At 41.2% G+C, this 12,339-nt stretch overlaps 1 protein-coding gene across 1 annotated transcript in view; it reads left to right on the plus strand.

The window, feature by feature from the left end:
- Nucleotides 1–12,339, plus strand: part of SLC25A21 (solute carrier family 25 member 21) — a 457,416-nt gene that overhangs the window by 265,921 nt on the left and 179,156 nt on the right. The window contains exon 2 of the mRNA XM_087422494.1: nucleotides 6,345–6,393. Within this exon, the coding sequence (XP_087278620.1) occupies nucleotides 6,345–6,393 (49 nt within the window). The remainder of the gene's footprint in view (nucleotides 1–6,344; nucleotides 6,394–12,339) is intronic.

Below are 12,339 nucleotides of genomic sequence, written 5' to 3' on the forward strand. Positions count from 1 at the left end.
GCTGCCAGTTCAGTTTATCTTGAGATTTAGCTGACGTAATGCCATGTTCAGTAACCCTGATCAGCATGAATTTATTTATTCAACGAATTTTGTTGAGCTTACTGAGCACCAGCCATTGTGCAAAGTGTTGGGGATGCAAAGGTGAACGAGGTAGGTGGAGTCTCAGTCCTCACGGAGCTTTTAGACAAGAAAACAGACAGTTGCAGTGCCGTGTAATAATACAAGTTCAGGGTACTGTGGGAACCCGTATCGGTTAGAATTAGGTTCAGGTACAAGTGGCAGAAAACCCAAATAGCAGTAGTTTAAAGGAAACAGAAGTTTTTCTCCCACATGAATGTCTGGAGGTAGACAGACCAGAACTCCATGATGTCAGGAACGACATCTGTCTTGTTGCTGTGCTATGTGTGGCCTCCATGCCCAGAGTCACCTCGTTGTCCCAGATGGCTGCTCCAGCCCTAGTCCACAATCCACCAGCAGGAAGGAGAAAAATGGAGGAGAGGTGCAGGCTCCCTACCTTTAAAAGACTTCCCAGAAGTTGCTCAAACCACTTTTACTTACATCCCATCGGCCAGAACTTGGTCACATGGTAATGCCTAGCAGCAAGGGAGGCTGAGAAAGGCAATGTTTATTCTGGGAAGCCAGGAAGAAGAGGGGCTGAATATTAGGGGACAACTAACAGTCTCTGCCCCAGGATTTCTGGGGAAATGGTTGCTCAAATTCAGATGTGAAGGTAAGTAGGATTCTCAGGAGAAGTGTATGTGTGTGTGTGTGTGTCCTCACAGGAGGACAACATTCCAGAGAAAAGGAAAAGCTCAGGGAATTGAACACGGAGACGAAACTGTTCTTTCACCAATCATGATTAATCTTTGCATGATAGTGTTTGTACTTTTCTTAGGAAAAGGGGTGTGGCTCAGATTGTATCAGAGGATGGGGATGGGGTTGATGTTCAGTGCACTTGTATGGTTAAACGAGGCAAGAGACCTTCTCAGAAAAGAGGGAGGCTGGGAGAAGGTTTGCGACAGGGTGGTGGTAATCCTTTCCCAGCAAAGTTGGCTCCGGTGAAGGCATGTACTTGAGCCAGTTCAAAGAAGGGAGCCTTCAGGGGGTATCTCAAGGTGTAGGTTCAGAGGCTAGCCCGTGCCTTTCTGTGCCATGATAGTGTCACATTAGCAGTTTCATTTGAATCTCACAGAAATAGTCATGCTCACTGAAGGGGCATGAATCTAGGAACAATGAAAACATTTACAATATGATAAGTTCACAGTATCAATCTGCTTTGGGCTTTTTTAGTTTTCATAAGGTCCAGCCTTATAAAATTTGTCTTTTGTCTGATTTAAACAAGTCTAATAGCAATTCTTGCTTGCTTGTTATTGTGATAAACAATAGCCTCAAATGAAAATAGCAAATGGAACATTTTGAACTTCCTAATATATAACATTTTTTGGGGGGGAAATGTACTTTTTTAATATGTTTTTCTAATTATTTTCATACTGTATTTGGTTAAGTTTTGATTCTTCTTTTGTCCACAAAATGAATGGAAGAGACAAATAGTCCAACCCATTTAAAAATAAGCATATCTTGAAGACATTTTATCTCTAAAGTGTCTATTGTTCTGGTTTTAAGATCAAAGACCAAATTTAAATTTAAAAACAGCCAGAAAGAGTTTATTAGAAAAGCACTAGTTCAATCTATAATTATTTAGGTTATCATGAATGTTTTTTTCATATTCCTTCTCAAATATAAAGTTTTAACTTTTTTTTTTGAGGAAAATGGTTCTATAGTTGATGGTTGGCAATATAATTTTTGTATAATGCATGGGTAGAGGAGATTAAACCACTTCATTTTGTGTTCATCTGTGGCTCATGAGTTTAATAAATGCCAAGATGGAGAGAGCACAACTTCTCGGTCTTATTTGTCTTGAGATTAATGTGTCTTGAGTTGGCAATTAGGATGAATTATTAAATGGGCTCTGATATTTCAAAGTCATCTTCTTTCCTATCTCAGACTTTCAATTTTATGAGAAAAGAGAAATTATTAAAATCTGGGTCAGGCCTGCCCCGTGGCTTAGCAGTTAAGTGCGTGCGCTCCGCTACCAGCGGTCCGGGTTCGCATTCCAGGCGTGCACCGACGCACCACTTGTCCGGCCATGCTGAGGCGGCATCCCACATACAGCAACTAGAAGGATGTGCAACTATGACATACAAGTATCTACGGGGGCTTTGGGGAGAAAAAAGGGCAAAAAAAAAAAGGAAGAGGATTGGCAATAGATGTTAGCTCAGAGCTGATCTTCCTCACAAAAAATAAATAAATAAATGAAATCTGTGTCTTCTAACCCATTATTTAAATTGTGACTTCATTCTAGGTAATAGAATTGCCAAAAAGTAGACGGTACAGTTCAGTTTCTTGAGGTCACGTCTAGGCCTATGGCGACGTGATTCATCTGATTCTACTTTTATGGTTATCTCCATAAATAATAATCAGAGTCTCACAGTCCTTAATGATCCAGTAGAGGTCAACAAGCGGCTCAGGGTGTTCCCACCCTGGGTGAATCTAGATTTAACTCTGAACTCTGATCTAAAATCAAAATCTGCACATCATTTCCAGCATATCTATTATCTCTGCTTATGTGTATTTTATCGCTAACTTGAATTCTACAAAATTGCTTGTTTTGATTAAAAACAACGATGAATGAATAATCAAGATATCTGGACCAAACACATTACATTTGACTAAGTCACATTTCCTATCGGCCAAGTCACAATTTGGTAGGTAGTTTCGTAGATGGGCATTGACTCCTTCCTTCAGACTTGGGACACCATGTCGTCTATGCTGTGACGAGAAACGGTGCTTTTACTGGTAATCAAAGGGGAGGGGATTGGAGCATCAGTGCTCATGTATTTGCATGTGCATAAATGTGATTTGGAGCAGTGGGAGGATAATGGACAGATGATTAGATTGTTGGGAGAACACAATAACAAGGTTAATATCACTCTTCTGCTTAAAATTTCTCAAAATGTCTTCAATGAACATGGAATACATTAGTAATACGAAAAAACAACCAAGGAGCTATTTTTGAAGATATCGTTCACTGGTTCTTCGTGGCCTATGAGATGAAGTGCAAGTGCTTGAGCATGAACTTGACCCTGACCTATGCACTTCCAGCCTCATCTCTTGCCATGTCCTGCCTCGCACCCTCGGCTACTACAATGCTCAACTGCTCCTTTCCTCTTTCTTTCTTTTTCTGTGCAGCGTCTTTCCTCCATGCTTTATGCTCATGTCATCTGTCTTCTTTCTGCCTCGAATCCCTTTCCCACCCTCATCCAACCCCAGGCTGGATCAGGGACCTCTGTCTGCTGTGCTCCCATAAACTCTGAGAACTGCACCTCCTCCCATGCATTGCTGTTTGTTTTTGTGTGTCTGTTCCCCTCACTAGACTCCATCCTCAAGGCCAGATGCCTAAAAGATAAGCAGTGTAAGCTTGTTGAATAAAATGAATGTTTCAGTGCATAGTAGAGGTTAGAAAGTAATTTTAAGTAACCAGAAAACTGTAATGATCTGATCTAGTATCTACATACTACCGGAAATACCCATTAGCACAAAGGAAATTAGATCAATTTTGCAAATAGGCAAATAGGTATATATAAATGTGAACAGAGTCTCCAAGTTCTGCTATTAGTTTTAATAAGCTGTTGGGATTGTTGGTTCTTTTGGTGAACTTTTTTTTTTTTTTTTGGTGAGGAAGAGTAGCCCTAAGCTAACACCTGTTGCCAATCCTCCTCTTTTTGCTGAGGAAGATTGGCCCTGGGCTAACATCCATGCCCATCTTCCTCTGCTTTGTATGTGGGACGCCTGCCACAGCATGGCTTGATAAGTGGTGCATAGGTCCACGGCCAGGATCTGAACCTGTGAAACCCAGGCCACTGAAGCAGAGCGCGTGAACTTAACCACGACGCCACCATGCCAGCCCCATGGTAAACTTTTTAAGAGAGGTACCAACTAGTGCTATTTGGTGTTTAATATTTTGCTTCTTTTCTAATGCAAGTCAGTGGGAAAAACTTTGCATACTTGCTTTGGTAAACTGATTTTCAGTGTCTTATTCCTTTATGCTCATGAGATGCACAGACATGCACTTAATAGACGCCTGCTTCAGTGCTTGATAAGAATGTTATTTTGTGAGTCTGAATTTCCAGGATAAATCTTATTCATAGGATTAGGGCTTTATCTTCTTCTAGCTACTATAATAAAGCTTAAGTTAGAATAAGTAAAAAAATGTATATAAGAATCAGATTCAAGGGGCTGGCCCTGTGGCGTGGCGGTTAAGTGTGCACATTCTGCTGCTGGCAGCCCAGGTTCTGATCCTGGGCGTCAGGCCACGCTGTGGCAGCGTCCCATATGAAGTGGAGGAAGATGGGCACAGATGTTAGCCCAGGGCCAGTCTTCCTCAGCAAAAAGAGGAGGATTGGCATGGATGTTAGCTCAGGGCTGATCTTCCTCACAAAAAAAAAAAAAAAGAATCAGATTCAAGAACAGAGAAACAAACAGGATATTAGACCTCAAACGTGCTGTAGCTTTTCCCTTTACAGATAAAGAACTGGTGCCCCCAGGGGTAAATTCTCATTCCCTGAAGGCACCAGAACAAGAACTCTGGTCACCTGATTCTTACTTCAAAGTAAATGTGAATTTTCAAGCAAGAGGAAGTGTATTGAGACCTTACTGGTTGTGAGGAAGAAACCCCCGCACGCAATCTTGAGTGACAGGGCTTATTCACAAAGCTCAGCAGGGCCCAGAGGCTTTGCCGTCATGCCCAGCAGTCCAGTTGACTCTGCTCTCTTGTGCGTTTCTCCTCCCATCTGTAGGCGGTGAGACTCTGACTGGGTCAGTGACTTGGTTACCAACCACTGAAGAGCATTCCTGCTGGGAAGCCTTTGGCACAGGCATTAAAATTGGGTCCTATTAGTTTTAGCCAAAGTGAGGCAGTTGTTTTGGGTCAATACACGGACTTTGTAAACTATAGGAGGCTTATGCAGGAAGCACTTTCTAAAGCTTCTATGGAAGCAAAGCAGACCTTCAGGTAGGTACAGGCCCTTTGAACTTCCTGGACCTGATCAGCACGGGGAGTAAAAGACGTTTGTGTCTATAAATGTGGGATGGGGCAGATGAACTAAATCACAGCCCAGCTCCCATAGAGTTAGTTTGCAAGTGGAAAGAGGGGTAAGTGCTCTGCCCTTAAGAAGCTACCCTCAAATACTGTTGTGGGGCTTTTGGGCAATCAGTTAACACCGTCACCCTCAGTTTGCTTCTCTTCGGGTAAAGATGGTCATCCTTGCCTTGCCCAGTAGTTGTGCATACCAGTGATCCTGTATGCTAAATGACCGTCACTATGTGGGGGCTGCAGGCGAGGTAACTGTTAGGACTATTACTCCTACAATACTATAACTACTATACTTCTATAATTATTTTTATTACTGCTAGTACCTAAAACTACTTTTACTACTATTGTTACATGCCAGTATTTGTAATTGAACAGTCTTCTCTGCTTAGACAACAGGAGGGAGGGCTCTACGATTGATTCTCAAGATGCTGTAGAAATTTTTATTCACTGTGCAATGGTTCAGATCATGGTCTTTGTGGCATTAAGACTACTTACTTCCTGGCTGTGAGATCTTAGACAAGTTATTTAACCTTGTCGGCCTCAATTATCTCATCTGTAAAATGGGGATCATAATACCTCCTATCACAAAGAGCTCCTGTGAGGATTAAATGAGATAATCTAAGCATTGCTTAGAACAATACCCAACATACAGCAAACACCTAATACATGTTCTCTATTAAGCTAGGAATGTATTAATATGTATTGGATCCTCACAACTACCCAGTGAGATAAGAGGCATCATCATCTTTATTTCATGGATATTGAAATTGAGGCTTATGATTTACCATGTTAGTGAGTGGTGATGGGGAGAGGTGGCTTTCTCTTCCTTCTTTCCTTTCCTCCCTTCCTTCAACATATATTTATTTATTGGACTGGATTGGAGAACAAGAATTCCTGCCTAGTTGATTGGGATTTAGGACATCTGATCCCTTTTTCATTTTCTTCCACAGCCCCGCCTCCATACTTGTGCCAGAGCACTTAACAAGAAAGCGCTCACTCGCATAGCTTGCTCCCATTGAAATAAAATCATACTATCCTTTTGTCTTTTGCTGCTAGCCTCTACTATCAGCTGTCATGGACAAAGTCCCAAGTGTTTTATTTGAATCTTCAGACTTGAGAAATCAATAGGGTCAATGAAATAAGAGCCAGTGTTTACATAAGTGTTTATTGGACTTTTCTTTATCGTCTTCAGGTCTTGTGGAAATCTGCCTGATGCACCCCCTCGATGTGGTGAAAACCAGGTAAGGTTCTGCATGAACAAGTTTTATTGACTTTGGCTGATATCCAAATTAAGATCTGACAGAACACTAAATGCTAGAACTTGTCCTAGGCCGGTAGCTTCTCCCAATAATGGCATTTATATTTACTTCTTAAAGAAAATACTGTTTGACAGATAAAATGTGAACAGTGAAAAGCATTTCTGGATAGAGGTCACCTGAAGGTACATAATATTTTACTGCCTTCACATGACAACCATAAGGTATGATTTGTGGCTAAACTGGTAAGCGAGATAAATTTATCAAAATGATGTAAAAACTACACATCATCCAGTGAATTGTGACAGCAGACTTGCATTTGGCATTGCATATAACAGATTGCTGTTTAAGAGTCAGCATTTTGGTGTGAGACTCCAAAATTTCAAGTAAACTTCTTAAATGGTGCTTAAAGAATTTTTTCCTACAACTGTTTTGCCAATGCAAAATGCCCTGTTTCCAGGAAAATGCATTTGCTCTTAAAGGGAGATACAAACTGGGGCAATGTATTAAATCTATTTACCAAGAGAAAAAAAAAATCTTGTGGGATTTAATATGATCTGGAGCTTTTTAAAAAGTTAAACCTGTGACTGAATTACTGAACTCTCCATTTTTTTCAAATTAGAAGCTCTTAGAGTGTAGTGAAAGTTTCCACATATTTGTGTTGTGTAAAACCTGAGAACACGATACCTAGGCTGGAGCTTAATACCAAACAGTGCCCTGTAACGAGGGTGGCCGAACAAACCCTTACTGCCACGATTAGGATATACTTGGTGAGCCAGGCTGGTCTTGGGTGGATATGTTCCTTAATTTACCTAAAGAGGCTGCAGAATCTGAGGCTGGTTGCTGAAAGCAAGGGAAGGTGACCGTGATATGCAAATAGTATTACATTTCTAATAGACGTAGAGAAAATGAGAATTTGGCCTCTGTCTTAGCTCAGGCTGCTCTAACAAAATACCGTAGACTGGGTGGCTTATGAAACAGACATTTATTTCTCACGGCTCTGGAGGCTGGGAAGTCCAAGATCAAGGTACCAGTCCGGTTCTTGGTAAGGGCCCTCTTCCTGACTTGTTGACAGTCACCTTCTTGCCATATCCTCACATGACAGAGAGAGGAAGCTCTGATGTCTCTTCCTTTTCTTATAAGGGCACTAATTCTATCAAGGGGGCTCCACCCTCATGACTTCGTCTAAACCTAATTATCTCCCAAAGTCCCCACTTCCAAATACTATCACATTGGAGGTTAGGGCTTCAATATATGAATTTGGGGGGACACAAACATTCAGTCCATAACAGCCTCAAGTCACTGAACTCAAACAGAGAAAGAAGAAAACCACAAATTATGTTCAAATGTAAGATGTGTCCACTCCCTGGACCGTCTTTTTACAGGGTTCGGAAACAGAAAGCAAAACTCACTGACATTTCCATCTTAGACTCCGTTAACCTTCTTTGAAAAGCCAGACTATGTTGCCAGTCTCACTTAGGAATAAATTATCTTTTTCACTTAAGGATAATTTCCTAAATTAGTGAAGTGTTCAAATGAGCGTCGAGGAGAAATAAGAATGATTTAAACAAGACATGATATTGAAATTATGGTTACTTATTCATTCACTCCATCCTTCATTCATCCATTTAGCAAACGTGTATTGAGTCCCTAGTGTGTGTAGGTTCCAAGCTAGCTCTGCCCTCAAAAGCTCACAATCTGATAAGTTAATAGAAATCTCATCACAATGAATTTCAAAAACTATATCATTTCCTGGTACTGGACTTAAATAGAATATTTCCTGAAATGGATGTGCTAAGTAACTGGGGCTTTATACCTTCTTTGTTATATAGATATTTTCATGAAAATGGCATTCACTGATTGGAATTAGTCACGTGCCCTTGCCTGACTTCAAGCGGGAGGGAAAATACAATCCTTCCAGGTGCCCTGAAGGAGAAGGGAACTGGATACTGGATGGTATTTGACCTGCATAAAAATAAAAAGTATATTGAATAAAGACCCAGAATCGTAGAGCAAACTGAAATCCCAAAACATGTGCCACTGACTTTGTGACAGGAGAATATGCAAGATTGGTACCATTTATCACTGGGTGCTAACACACGGGTGATAGAGGGTGGACGGGACAGAACAAACTCTATCGTACAGGAGATGACTACATTTCTAAGTAAGATCAACTGTAAGAGATAATAATGAAACCATGTAGCATTAGTGATTTTAGCAGGTTGCTTTCCTTAAGGACATCCAAGGGCACCGGGTTCTAAGTCGTTGCAGGCTTTGTCAAAATGGGGCATGTGTTACAGCAGGCCAAACCGCACTTGCTTCACAGTGTTTTGTTTTTTGTTTTTTGTGAGGAGGACTAGCCCTGAGCTAACATCTGATGCCAATCCTCCCCTTTTTTCTTGAGGAAGATTGGCCCTGAGCTAACATCCATGGCCATCTTCCTCTACTTTATATGGGATGCCGCCACAGCATGGCTTAATGAGTGGTGCGTAGGTGCATGCCCGGGGTCTGAACCTGCGAACCCCCGGCCCCCAAAGCGGAGCGCGCGCACTTAACCGCTTGCGCCACCGGGCCTGCCCCATCTTCGCGGCGTTTTTGTGGGCTGTTTTTGGCTCTCCTTGGATATTATTACTTGAAGGGTGGTACACTGAATTAATCTGAGTATGGAAATGGTTCATTTTCCACAATATCTCATGTGCTAAAGTATGGCAAAATAAATGTGTTTATTTCTTGAGGTCTAGTCTTTTCTTTTTTCGTTCTATTTGTGCGTAATACTTTTCTTTGTTGAATAAAAGATAACAGATTTTAAAAATGTATTTCCAAATTCTTCCTTCACAGGGATTTTTTTGTTATTTTTGTCTCTCTGTAAGTGATCGATTCTGTTATCCCAGGCTGGAGGGACATAGGGAGATGGTGGTGTTACCAGGGCCCAGGGGTGGACGCTGGAACCATAGTAGATCTATCTAGTGGTAGCTGGAGTCCCAGAAGAGCCCCAGCCACTGCCAGATGTGCTGCCTGAGGTGGACAGGTAGGGGAGAAATCCTCTGGTTTCTCCCTTCTCCCCACTCTTCAGTCTCCCTCCAGTGCTCCTGTTTGCTGAACCCACGGAAGCCTGGGAAGCCCAACCTTGCAGAGGGCAGTCCCTCTGCGTAACAGAGCAGAGCAGAACAAGGGAAGAGCGAGAAATGGGTGTGAAGACAAACAGAACCAGGACTGACACACTGCCATTTTAGTGGGGTTTGGAGAATGAACTGACATAAGCACGCATTTTCTTTTTTTTCATTAAGATATATTTGACATACAACATTTTATTAGTTTCAGGTGTACAACATAATGATTTGATATTTGTATATATTGCAAAATGATCACCACAATAAGTCTAGTTAACATCCATCACTACACATAGTTACAATTTTTTTCTTGTCATGAGAACTTTTTAAAAAAATTTTTAAATTATTGAGGTCATAATGGTTTATAACATTGCGAAATTTCAGGTGTACGTTATTATTTATCAGTATTCTGTATAGACTGCATCATGCTTACCACCAATAGTCTAATTTTTATCCATCACCATATATATGTGCCCCTTTACCCCATTCACTCACCCCCCTTCCCTTCTGGTAACCACTAATCTGTTCTCTTTGTCCACGTGTTTATCTTCTTGTGGTGACAACTTTTAAGATCTACTGTCTTAGCATCTTTCACCTGTACAATACAGTGTTATTAACTGTAGTCACCATGCAGTGCATTACATTCCCAGGACTTATTTATTTTATAACTGGAATTTTGTGCTTTTTGACCCCCTTCACCCATTTTGCCCACCCTCCAGCCCCAGGCTCTGGCAATCACCAGTCTGTTCTCTGTATCTATGAGTTAGGTTGTTTTTGTTGTTGTTGTTGAATTTTGTTTTTTTTAGATTCCACATATAAGTGAGATCACGTGGTATTTGTCTCTCTTTGACTTGTTGCAGTTAGCATAATGCCCTCAAGGTCCATCCATGTTGTCGCAAATGGCAAGATTTCCTTCTTTCTTATGGCTGAATAATATTCCATTGTATACATATATACCACATTTTGTTTATCCATTTATCCATCAATGGACATTTAGGTTGCAAGCATACATTTTCAATTCAGCATGTTTAACAGGAACTCACTTTGCTTTTTAAAAGATGATTAGAAGTTATAATAGATAAATCTTTTATGGAGAATTTATAGGCACTGTCACACTTGGCTTTATATAGGAAATAGCTTATTCTGCTCCATGTAAGTGTAGCTCCAGGGATAGACCTAATGTAAGCATAAGCTAGGCACCTGACAACTGCCTTGTTCTAAGTGTCCCCACCTGATCTTAGCAGAGGAGATTTGGCTAGGATGCTGTACACATTGCAGTTAGGTAGAATCAAGGTCTCCTTTGAGATTCTCCCTAGAGACATGCATATACAGTGTTTTATAGTTCAGTTTATATACAAAGAACTTTGTGTACAATTGTGGGTGGACCCTCTGGTTAAGAACCCCTAGCTACAAATAACAAAAGACCCTATTCACTTCTATAACTAGGAAGACCAAAGGTAGTTTCTGGCTTTGTATTCCCCAGGGATTCAAATAAAATAATCAGTAATATCTCCTATCTCTCTCATATTGTCTTTCATTCTCTCATATTCTCTCTCTGTCTCTCACTCTCTTTCTTTCTCTCTCTTCTTCCCTCCCTCTTCCCCTTCAGCTTTTTTTTTTTTTTCTTCATATATGGGCTTCATTTTAGGGTGGCTTCTCTCACTTGGCACCAGATGGCCACTGCAGCTTCAAGCTTACATGGTCCTTAGTGTTTGTACTCTCTCCGAGACAGGATAACCTGGTAGTTAAGAACTCTGGCTCTAGAGTTAGGCTGCTTGGGTTCAAATCCTGCTTTTCTAATTATTATCTGTATAACCTCAGGTAAGTTACTTAACTTCCCTGTGCCTCAGTTTCTTCATCTTTAAATGGGAACAACATTGGTGCCTGCATTATTGTGAGAAATAAATGAGTGTGTGTGTGTGTGTGTATAAAATATATATGATCATGGTGTTGAATACTGTGTCAGCAAAGGAGAGAGGCCTACAAAGACGAATGGAGTTTATAAGGTAGTCAGGGAAACGTGAGGGTGAATACGAAGTGTGGGAGAGGGAAATGTTTAATATGGAGTCAGGCGGTTTCAAGTTTCCAAACCGGAAGACTTGCATTGTGTGAGCACTGCATTTAAATCCTTTCTCAGAGGGTGTTTGCAGGGAGAGAGTCCTTCTGGGTCTGAGGGCGGGAGAGCATCGGTTTAGTCTCTATGTCCCTGCTGGCATCATTCCACACATCACTTGAGGGCCGTCTGCTGACATCTTAGGGAGCCCCCACGGCTAGCACAGTGCCTGGCCTCCAGGAAGTGCCCAGTGAATGCTGTTGAATAAATGAGTATTTGGTAACAATCAGAAATAATAGCCCTACAAGTTCTATGGCCAAACTGGAATGTCTAGAAAGTGGATAATATGCAGCTGTGTTGTCTTCATTAAAAAGCATAAGATTTCATGAAAAAGGTGGGAAGTAAGAATCTGTTGAAATAAAAAGGGAGACGTTACTTGATAGGATGGTGGGCAAAAACATCTCAAGCTTGTAGTGGAGTGTCAGATACTAGACCGAGGAAGAGTGAGGTGAGAGGGTTTCCAGTAGACGTGCCAAGATGAGAGGTGAGTGGACTGAACCGGCACATGGGATTGCAGGTGTCAAGGGAGCACGTGTGACAGCCTTTGAGATGGAAAGCAATGCTGGGCTTCATCAAGGTCAGCGCTGGCTAATCGAAATAAAATACATGACATGTATGTCATTTTAAGTTTTCTAAGAGCCACGTTTTAAAGTATAACAAGAAACAGGTAAAACTAATTTTAACAGTATATTGTATTTAACCTCATAT

The sequence above is a fragment of the Ceratotherium simum genome, chromosome 3, assembly GCF_057802395.1.
Source record: "Ceratotherium simum simum isolate JZ-2026a chromosome 3, ASM5780239v1, whole genome shotgun sequence".
In the NCBI taxonomy this organism is placed as follows: Eukaryota; Metazoa; Chordata; class Mammalia; order Perissodactyla; family Rhinocerotidae; genus Ceratotherium; species Ceratotherium simum.